General features: G+C 44.5%; 1 protein-coding gene across 1 annotated transcript; it reads left to right on the forward strand.

The window, feature by feature from the left end:
• The first annotated feature begins 631 nt into the window (after positions 1 to 631).
• Positions 632 to 7,193, forward strand: LIPT2 (lipoyl(octanoyl) transferase 2). The gene is made up of 2 exons (XM_078658580.1): positions 632 to 1,105; positions 6,579 to 7,193. The coding sequence occupies exons 1-2, from the start codon at positions 649 to 651 to the stop codon at positions 6,809 to 6,811; spliced, it is 690 nt and encodes a 229-aa protein (XP_078514706.1). The 5' UTR covers positions 632 to 648; the 3' UTR covers positions 6,812 to 7,193.
• The last annotated feature ends 8,626 nt before the right edge of the window (positions 7,194 to 15,819 follow it).

A 15,819-nucleotide genomic window follows, 5' to 3' on the forward strand; every position in this document is an offset into this window, starting at 1 on the left:
TGTGCAGCGTGATCAATTACTGGTAAGCGGGGGCGGGTGGTTGTCGATATCGGCACTAGGCACTGAGACACCAGGCCATTGGCCAATGCCCGACTGCCTGCTGTGCCAGTTCGTCTCTGCTTGGCAAAGCTATTTATGTAAAACGTTGTATATTCTTTTTTAATTTGGCAGTTCTGCCACTGTTTGTTTTTGTAATCCTTAAGATATATCAAAAGCTGCGCAAAATCACTATTAAAGTTGTTTTTCTTGCATGTGATGTTACATACAAATCCTGCTAACATATATTTCAAAGTAAAAAATACCAGCTTTTTTATTTCCCCATTTTTATCGAACCGTACCAACCGTATCACTAAAGTACTATTTTATGATATAAATGCTAGTTGATTTACTTTCACTTGGATAGCTATTTGTTGCCTAGCAAACAGTAGGATTGTAAAGTTAGTAGCATCATGGGGCCCAGTAACTGCACATAAGTAACTGCAAAAACTGAAAAGTAAGTTGGCGCTCTAGATGTTCGTTGAAACAGCCGCTAGTCGTTCAATTGAAGTGCAATCACAAACGATTGTCAGGTTATACTTTGTCTGTTTTCTATGTCCATGAGTCAAACTCGTAGTCCCTCGTCTCTGTCCATGGCGGTCTCTGGCTGCCATGCTGGGGCGGCCGGTGGTGCGGCCGGTGGTGCGGGTGCTCCGCCTGGGGCTGCTGAGCTATGAGCAGGGCCTGCGGGCGCAGCAGAGCTGTGTGCAGCGGCACCGGGAGCAGGAGGGCGCGGCGGACACCCTGCTCTTATGCCAGCACCCGCCCGTGTACACAGTGGGCCTCCGGCAGGCTCCCTATCCGCCTTCCGAGGAGCAGCGGCTGCGCTCCCTGGGCGCCGCCTTCCACCGCACGGACCGCGGCGGCCTCATCACCTTCCACGGGCCCGGGCAGCTGGTGTGCTACCCGGTGCTGGACCTGCGGCGCTTCCGCCGGAGCGGGGGCCTCCGCTGGTACGTGTCCCAGCTGGAGGGCGTAATCATCGACCTCTGCCGTCGACTGGGCCTCGAGGCGCAGCGCTCCCCGCACACCGGCGTCTGGGTGCGGGACAAGAAGGTCTGCGCCATCGGTGAGAGCAGCGGCAACGAGCACGAAGCTGGAAATGCTTGTGGGGGAATTTTAATTGGAAAAAAAATATTAGGAAGCATTGTAACAGAAAGTAGTCTTTAAACCTCATGATGGACAGAACCGTAAAATGTATATTTGCATACAAAATTGGTTTGATACTTCTCCTTGATCGTTAATGGAAATCACAGAGAGAACGCAATTCTTATTACCTATAGAGACTAGTGTGTATATAGATAAAATATTATGCATTAAAATAGTCTTATGTTTAATGTCCCGTTAAGAAAAACAAACCCCCACTGTGCCAAAAGTGGCTAGGGGCCGCATAGTAATATAATTTAGCTAAGTACTGGTGTTTCTCGACGAGCAACGGCACGCACTATTCTTGCAAGCGCTATGTGCCAGTCAGAAGAATGAGCATAATGCTGTCCCATTACAACTTTGTTGGCAGACTTGCTATCATTCTTTAACCAAAAGGACGTGTTATTTTTCAAATTAAATAAGTAGCATACTGGTGACATCAGATAATAACATCAAGTACCTTTGGTTCCACAAGGATGCCGCAAAATTTCACACAACATTAAATATGATTGAGATCAGAAGAAAAGTAAGCGTGGCTTCTGATACAGATGACATGAAGAATTGTATATGACATGACATAAAAACGTGTGGATGCTAGTTATAAATAAAGAGTGGTGTGGTATGCGAGTTAGGAATCTTGAACCAGTATATGCACGTTTTAATCCTGGCTCCATGCAACCAAATGGTGTGGTCTTGGACGATCACGTTTTAACATTTTTAATATACTCCCTTCCTTCAGTTTTTGCATAGATTGGAAGTATTGCAGTCCGGTTCGATACATGCTTGCATTAAGTGCCATTTAGTGCCAAATCTCTGTCTACTCACTTAAATGTGGTACAGAGGAAATTACAGGGCTTGGAAAATAGAAGTCTGCGTCGTTGTAATCTCGATTCTACTACTGGACCAAATTGTTTGATCCTGCGTAAATTGCGTTCTCCACATGCCTTTGTTACCTTATTTGCCATTAGGTGAGAACTACAAAATAGGCTTATTACAGGAAAGGAGCACCCTGTACGTACTACTTCGTACTACAGGTAAGACTCCCAGTGAGTCTAATGTCTAAATTGATTCTATTTGACTGGTACAAGTAGGCGGCCACCTGCTCGTTCAGAACGTCTGCACTGCAAGTTTTACGATGTTCTCTATTAACATTTGCAAAGCTAAACAGGTTACTAAAGAAAGCAGCGTTGTGAAGGACATCTTTTGTTTTGCTGCCTTTCCGAGCTTATTACTAGTCATTGACATGGGCCATTGTTCAGAGTCAGGGCGAGGAAAAACTCTCCGGGAGGTTGATTTTCCTCGCTCATGGTCACCAACTTGACGTTGACAAATGTGAGCAAGGAAAAAAACTCTGCACTGCAACGCGAAGCAGAGTTTTTCGGAACTCCGCGATCACACTCATAACGCGGAGTGCAGAAAACTCTGCAAAAACCGCAAGCGGAGTGGAGTTCACCACCCAGGGTTAGAATAAATTACTAGAAGAGCGTTTTTTGGTCTCGTGGGAAAGCTGGGATTTTAGCCCAGGTTAATACATTGTGCAATGCAGCCTCTAGCCTGTACCACTGACTGCAGTTTAACACCAAGAGCACTGCTTTGTGTCGGATTCTTTCAGGAGAATCCGACACAAAGAATAATAAATAAAGGGGATTATGAAAATACATACATGATGGGTAAAAAAAGTCTGAAACTGTAAAATAATTCCTTGCAAATGAGACAATTTAGTGTTTAATGGGACAAAAAGGAATGAATATGTGTTCCACATACATGCAATCCATCAAAGTACATGGATTAAAATTCCTCTGAGATGTTTTCCATTGCACAAGTTGTAAAGAAAGAGAAGGCACTTGTTTCTTTATGGCGGCAGTACTGGCTTCCCCTCATTTAACAACTCGTTTTAGGGACGTTTACAACACTCCTTTGAAGACAATTAAATAGGTTAACAAAATAATCAATCGATCCCACACTTTCACTGGGACATGTGCAAAGGCTCCACTTTAGGCATATTTTCACTTGAATGGTCTGCGTTTAAGCTCTAACGTAAGCGTAAAGAATTATAGTAAAAAACACCTGTAAATAATATGTACACCTAGCATAGTGAAAGCAGCAGAACTGAAATTCCGAGCTCCACATGTTGTCCGAGGTAACCTTGATCCCTGCTTGGCTTGGCAACCTTTATCTCTGAAGAGGTCATTCCTATAAACCGTCTGCTGCCCTATATGTGGTGAGATTTTCTGTTGAATCTTATCACAACCCTATCTGGAGGTGTTCCACTTATTTATATTACTGAATGTAAGACCAGCAATGGGCTCGTAACATTACCAAGTTTTGAAAATGGCTCAGTGAAAGGTTTCAGTGAAGTCCTTAATGAAATGTTTCGCCTTTAACTCTGTATGTGGCAGAAATAAAGCATACAATCTGTGGCAATAGCAGTCTAGTCTTTGTTCAGCCTGCAAAAGCCCAGTGAAAATCTGTAAAAGTTGCAGAATGGCATTGAAAAACCTTAATAAATAGGAATAAACTTGGCCCTTGTTTCTCAATACTTATTAACAGACCTCTTACTAACCATCATTGATAAATTCAATACATCTCAGTAATGTGCTAATGATTGCAAGATCATTTGTGCATGTTTGTACGGGTTAGCTCATAAAAAGTAGACCAGTTAGGTGAAATAACACCACGTCAGGGGTGGGGGGAGAGGGGTGAGGTAATTATATGGTCAGGGTGTTACACTGTTCTCTTCTAGAGCGGTGGTCAGTGTATTTTACAGCACTCAGCTCATCACCTCCAGCTCTGACATCTGCTTTTCATGTATGCCCCACTCCCCGACCCATTAATACTTTTTTAGTGCAGCCTCTTGATTTCAGAGAAGTTATGACTGAACAATGTTTAACGGTTCCTGCTCATCAAAGCATTCTGTAGGGAAAGTCTGAAAGCCCTGCTCTTCTTACGAATTGCTGCTCCACCATTAACAAGGTAGAGACGGTCCCAACGGGCTACTCTACTGATCTTTTCCTATAGAATGCATGTTTTGGTAGGCAGGGAGCTGTTGAGTGCTGTTGCCTGAACCAGTACTCGGTCCTACTTACTTCTCTGTAATCAAGGAGGGTACATTACAAAAGTATTAAGGGGTCATCCTTAAAAGTAGATGTCAGGGCTGGAGGTAATGGGCTGAGTGAAGATGCCATCCTGAGTTGTGGCACGGTCATGGGACAGCCTGAAAACCCGCTCAGCTCCAGATGCCAGTGGGACAGTACCATCAGGCGGGGTAGGGACCCATGGGACACAGCGAGGGCGTCTAGAAGGGCCACATGGAGTTTCTGAGAGGGCCAGGTCTGCAACACTTTTTGTGGTCTTGGAAGTGGAACTGCAGTTTGCTGAACTATCATCTCGATTCATGTGGGCACTTATTGAAATATGCTAGGCTTTTCTGGATGTAACGTGATAAATGAACTATAAGGCTTGTCCTTTCAGCTTTAACCCCCAGCGCGCACACTAGGTGAGCTATTTAATAGCTTGTTTCATTTTCTGTAATCAACAAATACTTCCAATAGAGGAAAAGGGGCACCAGATGTTGCTTCCACCTGTTCTGCCCTCTTGGGACCAGAGAAGTGAAATAGACAGTAGTGTGCAACTAGTTGGCGCTCAACTGTCGTTGGTAATTAGTTGAGGGGCTTGAAGTTCTCTGGAGACCTGCACTCAGGTCACACAGAAGACTTCAACAGGCAAACCTCAGTCTGTTTCTGTTTATGTCCATGAAATACAGCAGTAACATATTAATCCGTGTTACATCTGATGCACTACATGGGGGTAGGGGATCACTTAGTCCGCTGGCTGTATACAGGGATTAGAACTCATGCGGCACTGTCCCTTACCACATTACGCGAGATCTGGTCACAAGATACTGGGGAGGAAATCACAGACGCAACTTGGCGGGTGGTCCTGGAACACCCCAAAAGGGTCTCCCGGAATGTGAAATTTAAATTCATCCAAGCCATGATACTCCATAGGGCATATCTTACCCCGGAGAGAATTCACCGGATGTTTCCAGATGCCCCCCATCATTGCCCGCGATGCAGGGTGGATGAGGCGGGCCTCCTACATATGCTTTGGACATGCCCACAGCTGGGCAGTTACTGGAAGGAGGTATGCCAAACAATAAGGGAGGTTTCACAGATACAAGTGAAGGAGAGCGCCTTATATTGTTTAGTGGGAGCTCGCCCACGTCCCAAACCGTTAAAAACCAAGCTAAGATTTGTAGACTTTGCCCTCCTCTTGGCGATCAGGACGATTACGATGAGGTGGAAATCCCCAAGAGCGCCCAGGGTAGAGACATGGAAGGCGGAGGTAGTGAGGTGGGGCCGAGCAGAATGTATTGCCCTTAGAAAAGAGGAGGAGGATGGGAGGCGGAAAACTCCCATGGCACAGGATTGGGAGGTTATGATACTGGGATTAGACAGATTAGACCAGCCACTGCCCCAAAGCGAATGACAGCACATTACACCCTGAGGGAGGAAGGCTGAGTATAATGGACACTGGGATGGAACGGACGGGTTTAGTTAGGCTTATATCGATTATTCTGGAATGAGAGTGGTCATCACCGTGGAGCGGAGACGGAACAGTTGAGAGTTTATTGACACCCGGGTTTGGTGGGTGGGTGGGGGTGGGTCAGTTGGCGAGGGAATGGGTGGGTTTGGGATATGTCCTGTTAATAACAGAAGACCCTGATATTGTGTATGTAACTGGATGTGGACGACCTGGTTCAAGTGATCTGGCCCGTTTTATTTACAGACTGGGAGTAAACTGGAAAAACATGATGTATTAAATGTTCAATACTTAATAATGTACGCATATGCCCTGAATATACATTCACGAATAAAGTTTTGAAAAAAAATATATATATATTAATCCCTGTCATAGCCATTTCTCCTTGGGGTGAGTTTGAGCTTCTGCAATCCCCACTCCACTACAGCGGGGTGCATTGTATACACTATGGTACTAGCCGCAATCGCCCGGCCACAAAATGTGCAACCACATCCCACCACCACCCCGAATACCGAAGGCACAGACTGCAGCCCATGCTGTATACCCATGTACCTTCCCAGTTTGAGGCTATCAACGGGGCCATAACCCTGGTGTGTACAGATTGCACCCAAGCTTTAGTTCCCTGAGACATGCAAACAGAAGTCTGAGCCAGACTCAGCAATTGGAATTGGGCTTTATGTGTTTACAGACATGCATGTTTACTTTGATATTTTTCAACTATGAACCAATGCTATTGTTCTATTAGCCTTAGTATAGTGCCTTTCTGTAATCTGTGTGGCTGCCTGTAGCATTCTTGTATGCCTGCCTTTTTATTAAATCCGACATCGGGGCTGATTTATACTATTCTTTTTCAGGTATTCATTGTGGGAGATACATAACTTCACATGGACTGGCCCTGAACTGCAAAACCGACTTGACATGGTTTGAGCACATCATTCCTTGTGGGATTGTAGGCAAAGGTGTCACCTCTCTGAGCCATGAGCTCCACCGGGACGTCACAGTAGAGGAGGCCACCGCCCCCTTCCTGGAAGCCTTTCAAGAACAGCTAAACTGCACTCTGACTTTCTCAGAAGACAGTAATCCTTGAATCACTTAACCTTGTTCAGAAATTGCAAGTTGTATCTGGGATATGTCAGAGAAGACCATCTGTGATTGAAGAAAATGAACTGAAAACAGCTGAAAATCGTCATTATGATTGGATTGAATATTTCAAATTATTGTTTTAATTATGTACTTTTCAGAGCAGTTTTCTGAGGTATATCTTCACATTATTGAATGAAGACAGGTGAAACACATTGTAACATAAATGTCATTTCTATATCCACTGTATCAGTGCAGCTCCAAATTATTGCACATGAGTGCTTGAAATACTGGTTACAGTTCATAACTGAATGCACATAGCTAGTACCAAATGAAGACACAATGCCACTAAATGGTACTAAATAAAGTGAGTTATTTTAGTTTAGCAATTTGAGTGTCCGTGTTTGTGCTTTTTCGTTTTTTTTTTTTTTTTTAGGTGAAGTACATCTATGATAATTTTACACCTGTGCTTAAAAATTACAATTTAATTTAAAATCGTTGCATGAGAGATTCAAGGATAACCTATTAGGTAATGACATCCTTAGAATTTGCAGTCTTACTTTTCTATATACCTTGCAGTGTACTCTGATGTTCTGTCTATGGTATACATCAATACCTGAAGAAATAATGGAAACACTTTTGCCTTGGATTTTGTACGTACTTTCAATTCAGGTAATCATTATTATTAAAGTAGGGGTTTTGGCAAGTAGCTCAGCATTTAATAACCCCAGAGGAAATGTGTATAACATTGGAAGGCATATTCCATGGTAGCTGTTTGTTTCGTGAAACTAGCAGTAGCCTTTGTTAAGAGTGGGGATAGAAGGGCGGTGCTGGACAATTGGAAGCAGCCAATGAAGTGAATTCACCAGCTAGTGAATTTAGTAGTCTAGAGCTATATCAGATAAGTAAATGTGAGTTAACATTAGACAGCATGGGATAAACGGTAAAGTGTAGTAATATAAGTGTGGAGGGGTGTACATGACCTGGACAAGTAGCAAAGATAGGAAGGCAATACATAAGATTAAAAGTTAGCTGAAAAAGGTTTTTAAAAAAAACCACGTTTTGCAGCTCATCAAAACAAGGAGATTCAGAGAGAGACTGATGTGAGAGGCATGGAAGTTCCAGGTTCTTCGTGTGGCACAAGAACCCGCCATTCACAATCTTCATCTTGGAATTGTATTTGTTCCAGAAGAGGGGTATTGAAAGTGATTACATTGAAAATAGTAAATCAATTTTCAAATTATTTGTCTGTGTGGTAAGTTGTAGGCAGTGATGCGTTCACAAGAGTAGGATATGGATGGGATTTCTTGGGCCTGTGGCAAATGAGGCAATCCACATCCAGGATCATTTTGAACAGGGCAAGTGATACTGTCGCATCTATTGATGTGCAGGAGCACTAAGGAGTTATCAGCATTGTTGAAGTCGGGGTGGCCGCAAGATCAGGTTTGGGTAGGTAGGAGATGTATTTGATGGTGGGGTGGAGGGCTAGAAATGAAAAAATGGGGCCAAGTAATGCATTTTAAAGTACAATATTCATATAAATTTGCTCAAAAGCCATGGGCTTTGAAAGAGGAGCCATTAAATATTATACTTACACCCTTTCGTGGTGTGTTAGTTTTTTAGGTCTCGCGCCTGCGACGCATATGGCGAAGCCATATGCATCACGCAGGCGCGATACTATAGCTGTGGAGTCTGCTTCCCAGGAGACAGAGACTGGCGCGCGCACGCTCTGGAAAGCGATCGGAGCCGGCCGCGCGCGCGCGTTCCCAATCTCCTGTCTCTCTGGTTCTCACTCCTGCTGGACGTCCCACAAACCCTCCCTCGCTCCCGCCGCTTTCCCTCCCTGCGCGATGCTCTTTTTTTTTTTTTGCGGCTGCCAATGTTTTTCTTGTTGCCACTTTGGTGCTGAAGGTAGACAGGAGGTGGCACGCGCGGACAGGAGATGTGCACTCCGTTCGCGTGCACATCTCCTGTACCGGAGGCTGGTGTTAACCAGCGCGCACATCCAGCGTCTTTCACTTTCCCTCCCTCTCCCCCCGCTGTCGGCTCCACTGAGACAGCTCGTCTTACATGCAACGCATGTAAACACTGGCAAGAAAACCCCCGATTAGAGATTGATCTTTCCCTGAAGTGAGCAAAGTCTATCGGACTGGCCTTTGTATACAATGCAGTGGAACTTTCAATGTAGCTAGACCACGGTAACAGCTGACTAACTTCTTCACAGCAATAAAATAAGAGACCAGCATGTGTTCTGTAGTGAACAGATGCAGTTTATTTCATTTAAAAACCCGACTTACTGCATGTTTACTTAGCCGATGGGGTTCAGAAGAGGCCTCTCACAGTTCGCTGTCGGTTTCGTTTTGAGTCACCCTGTTGACGAGCACAGCGTCGGAGCACAGGTAAAGTCCGCGCTATATAATGTTTTTTTAGGTCGAGCTACAGGTCGCTAGTAGCACCCACCTTGTTTTTCTTTTTACTGTTCGCAAAACCTTCAGAGAGTTCGGAGGAATATATGAGGCTTGTGTGTCTGAGAGACGGGCATATGGGTGTTGTATTCAGAACCTCAGAATGTTTGTGGCAGGGAGGTGGGATTTGTGTGAGGTGGGCGCCTTTGTGACTGAATTCGCATGGGAGCGGTCTCACCCGTGAGGGGTGTCTGTGGTGGAGTGTTCGCAGACCTCTCCGAGTGGTGACGTCCGAGATGTTGTCTGTGTGATAGGCGACGTCCGGGGCTCCCTACAAGGTGGGAATGTATATGTTCTGGGCTAGTGGATCCTTCCAGATTTTCCACATGTGTCTAGACAAACAGATCGTTGGTTGGCCGTAAATGTAGTGATGGCCATTCAATTGTGAAGTCACGTTTTTCCTGAAACAAATACATGTTTGAGATTTTTCCTCCATTTTTATCGACACTGGGTTTGTTTTTACCCAGCATATTCAGTCAGCTCTCGTTTGTAGGTAAATAAATCCCCTTGGCATCCTTATTGTTCCACGACATAACAATGCATAATTTTCTTTACTTACCCTTATCCTAAGGAAATTGGTTGCTGCGCGTAATTCAACACCATTCAAAATTCTGTATTGTTTTAAGTCAAACCATATTAGCCAGGAAGCTCTTCAATTAAGCAATGCTTCCTCAGTACGGCTGTTTTTACTCTGACATGTAAACTTGCATTTTTTCCAACTTTTTTGCACAGTCATACGTTTTATTTTTTCACTTTTAATTTGTCTCTTCCATTACTGGTGTGAAAGGTCAGCTTGCTGCCCTAATATAGAAACTTTGCTAAATTATGCTTAAAGGTGTGAATGTTGTTTTCAATAGCGGCAATTTGACCTGAAGGTTTCGGAGAGCTTTACAAGAGCACCACTTGCTTTACAGACGGACACATTCATTTTGATCGTTTTGTTTGCACAGGTAGAATAAGTGATTTGCCCAGAATCCCAGGATATAGAGCGTCCCTGTCGATACTCAAGCCCAGGTCCCCTGCGTCGAGGTCGACCGCTCTAGCCGTTAGGCCACAGGATTACCCTCGTCTGTTTTTGTCATGTTTCACCCTTTCTTTGCTGGTTGTTGCCTACATACTGATAATGATTTAGTGACAAATAACGTTGAGCCTAACTACTGTCAACGCTGTGTTAATAAATTTGCAAATAGCTAAGCTTCTCCCTTTTTATTGAATCGTTTGGATAGACTTTTCATCCATGAGCAAATTGTTACCGGATAACGGCCATTTTCGTGTCTCCTATGTCTTTGCACATGGCCATGTTTGCCCGTATTAATTGTATAGATGTTACTTATTTGAGTGCTGCTTCTCTAGTGCTGTTTCTGCATAGTGTTTTGAAACGAGTGTAAAGAGGTAGTAGGCACTATATAAGAAGATTCTGACGTCACTACTAGTCAGGTGTACACCTCAGTGCCTGCACTGGCCTGAGGGCGGCGTGCAGTCGTGACTGCCTGACCTCCGAGAGCACCAAGAGGTTGCCCTACCTCACGCAGCGCCAAGAGGCTGCCCTAACTCACGCAGCGCCAAGAGGCTGCCCTAACTCACGCAGCGCCAAGAGGCTGCCCTAACTCGCGCAGCGCCAAGAGGCTGCCCTAACTCGAGCAGCGCCAAGAGGCTGCCCTAACTCGCGCAGCGCCAAGAGGCTGCCCTAAATCGCGCAGCGCCAAGAGGCTGCCCTAACTCGCGCAGCGCCAAGAGGCTGCCCTAACTCGCGCAGCGCCAAGAGGCTGCCCTAACTCGCGCAGTGCCAAGAGGCTGCCCTAACTCACGCAGCGCCAAGAGGCTGCCCTAACTCACTCAGCGCCAAGAGGCTGCCCTAACTCATGCAGCGCCAAGAGGCTGCCCGCGGCTATTGGCTCGCAGATAGAGCACAAAGTGCCAAGAGGTGTGGCAAATGAAGGTGGAGACCCGCAAGGCACTGCAACAAGGGCTGCCCGCCATCCTCTAGACGCAGAAGGGAGCCTGTGAATCGGGTAAGGTGTGAAAGCATCACCAGCTTATTTCACCACTGGGCCTTAACTGAAATCTGCTGTTACTATTTTTGCCAAATGTAAATACTTATAACTGGGGACAAGTGGGTCCTTTGCAATGCAATAGGTCTCGCATTTGTGAGAGTTCCAGCTATTGGCATTGTAAATGACAATGCGTTTTATTTAAATGTTTGTTTTAAAGCATAAATAAAAGGCAGTATCATTTACAATACCAATAGCTTAAACTCTAGCAAATTATTGCATTTCTTTTGCCACGCGAGTTTAAGCTATTGGCATTGTAAATAACAATGATTTTTATAATTTTGTTTCAAAAACAAAAACATAAATAAAAGGCATTGTCGTTTACAATGTCAATAGCTCAAACTTGTGTAACTGCGAGACCTATTGCATTGCAAATGCTTGTTCAGAACATGCTATTGGCACACAGTTCTGTCAGAAATTTCCTTCATTGTGCCTTGGGAAGCATTTTGTGACTGGTGGCCCCAAATGCCGTGGGTGCCATCTTATTCCAAAAGTTACAAACAACATGCCAGTACCAGAGTTTTGCTATTCATATTCACATATACCATGGATGACACTCATACAAAATTACCTAATATAAGGACCAGCATTTTGTCATGTCTAACTCTCCCATATTCCAAGCACTACTTCCAGAGTGCCAGCACCAGCTTTTTGCACAGCGGCCCCACGTATCAAGAATTACCTATAGCATTTTTTTTATGGGTGCCCCATATGCCAAGAATTATTTCTGTTGTGCCAGTGTTTTGCCACAGGTGTCTGATATGTCAGGGATGGCCTCCAATATGCCAGTGGTGTAATTTTAAAATGGGTGTCCCATATCCAAGTATTACCTCTAGTATGTCAGTGCCGTAATTTTGTCAAATGTAGTTCTGCTAGGAATTAAATCCAATATGCTAATGTCCTTGTTTTTCCATTGGTGTCTTTGTAAGCCACCTTCAGTATGCCATGCTCATTGGTAGACTGACTCTCAAGCACACCAGGTTCCCACTAATTTTCAACATACTCCCTCATTCGCATAATCAGACTTACTTTTATGTTCGTTCACATTCACTCACTAACTCCCATTCTCACTATCCTCACTCATTCATTGTCACTTGCAGTCAAATTACTTTCCACTCACCCTGACTAATTCATTGTCACTGAATCTCATTCACACCTGTACTCATTTTCTCACACCCTTTCTTGAACTCATTCTTACGGTCACTCGCTCTCACATGCACTCACTCTTACATTAGCTCACTCATTCTTTCTCACTCTGACACACTCATAGTCACAGTCCCTCCCTGTCATTCACTTGTGCACTCACATCTTCACACACAAATGCGGACACATTCCCACACATGCTTTCTCTTAGACGCCAGCAGCGACATGCACACATATGAAACATTTTGTTACTTAGCTCACTGCCTGCGCAGGTCCTTTTTGAGCTAATGGTGTTCCATTTACTCTCGAGGCAGCTACACAGCTCATTCCTGCCTCAAGAAGCTTGAGCTTGCAGATTTAAGCCTGTTTATTTTCATCCCACCATTTCCTATCTGTGATGAGTTGGAAACGGGTTAGGTGACAGGCTGATTGGTGTGTAGACCCTTACACCGCAGGACTTAAGCCTACAGTGTTGGCATATCCAGTGGCATAACGAAAGTTTAAGGGGCCCCCAGCAACGTACGCAGAGGGAACCCCACTCTGGATTTAATACGGAGCGCTCAGGCCTAAGCACTGTGCTGAGGCCCCCCCCATCGCACCACGGGGGGGGGGGGCTGTGTTACGCCCCTGGTCTTATCATAACATGCCCTGCAGTGCGCCAGACCCTAAAGGCCAGGGTGAGGAAATCCGTGAAGAGAAACCATAGACTGCCGCTCTGGTTGATGCAGGTTCTGGTATGCGCATGCATCACATATTTCACTTCATGCTTCTGCTGGAACCGACAGTTCATATTTCGTTTATGGTACTAGCAATGAGTAATAAATGTATTATTCATGTTGATATAATAAAAATGTATCTGAAAACAAGGAGATAGGAGACCCGAGGGCATAGGTGCAACTCTTAGCAAGGAGGTTTGGGAAGGTTTCCTTACCCTCTGCTCCCCATTCCTAGGTAAGAAAGGAAGATAGGGTAATCAAGAAAATGTAATGAAAACCAAAGATATCAATCACTTATGGCTGTTGTAATGCGCACTTTACCTGGGTTTCTTGTTATGGGCTATCTTGTCACATAAGCCAGGCATGTCTTGAGAGATTTATGAGTGTCTGACAGAATATGAGACTATGTTTACAAAGGATTGGACCTTAAATTGAAAAGGCTCTGTCCCCCGCTTTTAAGCTTTACCCGAGGAACCACAACAGCTGTTGGTCCTGGCTCCTTGGGTTTTTGATTAGAAGATACAGTGCTGCCTAATTTATATAAATGTCTGTCTCTGGTAGGCAGTGTAGAACACGGCTGTCTTGGGTTATATGCTTCATTCACCCAAGACCTGAGATTACATAAACAGCTGTATTTATGGCTTGATGGGAGTACTTGATTTGACCAGCACCGAGACCGCCACTTGGTAAAATAATCTATATATGAATTTACAACAAGTTCAATATCTATAGCTTAGTGGTTATCTAATAAGAGAAAGAGAAGATAGGTCTAAATGTGCATAGTTTATGGAAGCAGCTTTCTACCACTTGAATAATTTTCATATCTAAGGACATGGCATTAAAATGGAAACTAAGGTTTTTAATTTTGATGGAGAGAAAGGAGAGTGAAGTTAAGGTTGAAAGACCCTTGGTCCTGAATAGAATGATTTGTTTTCGCAATGCTAAGTTGGAAGCAGCTGCATGCATCAGTACCTCCCCTTCTTTCAAGAGTTTCCGTAGTTTGATCACAGGGGCTGTACCTTGTAACCATTTGATATATACTTATGTATCGTCCACGTAGGATTGAATATTGACCTCCTCTCGAAGGATATTTGGTATGCAAAGTACACATTAAAAAAGCTGGATGCACATGGGACACCACACAGAGGGGGATTTTCCAAGAGTGCAAGGGGCCCAGGGTAACTTGCTGTGCCTGATCCTGCAAGATTAGCTCGAACGATTTTAGAGTGGCAGTATCTCCTTGTGCTAAAAAATGCCAATCTTCTCAGACTAGAGTGTAGTCGGCCATATAGAAGGCTCTGGGCAAAACCAGCATAACAAAAAGCCAGCCCGCATGCTTATCCAGAAATCTCAGACCTCTGTCCCAGAAACTGAAAAGGGTGGTTTCTGTCTCATGCCTGCATCTAAACACCGACTGCAGGGGATAGAGAGAGTTGTCATAGTCAAGGTTTGTCTGCCAGTAACCTACCTTCTTGCTAGAGGAAGTACTTTAGACCAACCTCAAGGGAAACCGGTAAAGAAGGAGAACACTGGATCTCTGCTTTATGTGGTACCATTTTCACCACCCTAAGTCAATTCACGGGTAATATTTTTATATGAAACACACAAAAGGTGATGGGAGGAATGCTTGTAATTTGTCTAACCACTTGCACTCGATCAGGGGTAGGGTCAAGGCGTATTTGCAAATGGCTGGGTCCAAACTGATGTGGCATGGTGAACAAAAGAACAGTGGATTAGAATGCTACCCCGGGCGATTGCCACTGGATAGACAAATTGCAAACATTCCTCCCCTTTCCTATTCGTTATTATAAGGGCGAAACCGATTCTAGGTTGCTTGTGTTCCAGTTCAGTGAGGGGCTGACCTGGCAGTTCATGCTGGATTGTTCCATGAGGAGCAGGGCCAAAGCTGATTTGCATTTGGCTGGGTACAAACAGGTGGCATGCTGGGCAAAAGAACAATGGGTTGGGGGTGCTACCTTGAGCGTTTGCCAGGGGTTAGACAAATTGCAAGCATTCCTTCCATCACCTTTTGTGTGCTTCAAGTACGGCTCTAAGTGGCATGGGTATGCCCAGACCTGGGTCCGTGCTCACTGTGCCACTGGAACCAAGCTATACTTAGCTGACGAGCCCTTCTAGGGGCGAAACCAATCCTAGGTTACTTGTATTCCGTTTCAGGAAGTACCTGGGCTGTCAGTTCGGGCAGGATTTTTATGAGGAGCAGTGTCAAGGCTGATTTGAATATGGCTGGGTCTAAAAAGATGGCATGATAAGCAAAATAGCGATTGGTTGGGATATCAGCCTGAGTGATTTCCAGTGGTTAGACAAATTATAAACAAGCATTACTCCCATCACATTTTGTGTTTGATATATATGTATGTAGACATGCAGATGTCATTGAATAGTCTAGAAAGTAAAACCAGCAACTCCCTACATGCAAGCTTAAGTGATGCCTCGCATTCATGCTGATTGATTAGGTACCGAATAGTGTGAGTGGGACCTAATAAAGACAGCAAAAGTGAAATCGAACAGCTCTTTAGTAAGGGAAGCCATGGTGGGTTGGATCTGAAGGAGCACAAATAAACCAAAACTGAAGCAAGGAAGAATGTGCTCAAATAAGACCAGCGTAACAAAGAAGGCAAA

This window comes from Lissotriton helveticus, chromosome 8 (assembly GCF_964261635.1).
Source record: "Lissotriton helveticus chromosome 8, aLisHel1.1, whole genome shotgun sequence".
In the NCBI taxonomy this organism is placed as follows: domain Eukaryota; kingdom Metazoa; phylum Chordata; class Amphibia; order Caudata; family Salamandridae; genus Lissotriton; species Lissotriton helveticus.

Bases quoted from the DNA above. Each gene is read 5' to 3' on its own strand.
- LIPT2 (XM_078658580.1), top strand. From the start codon at position 649: ATGCTGGGGCGGCCGGTGGTGCGGCCGGTGGTGCGGGTGCTCCGCCTG. The intron at 1,106-6,578 runs GTGAGAGCAGCG...ATTCTTTTTCAG, and splicing joins CAAGAAGGTCTGCGCCATCG to GTATTCATTGTGGGAGATAC.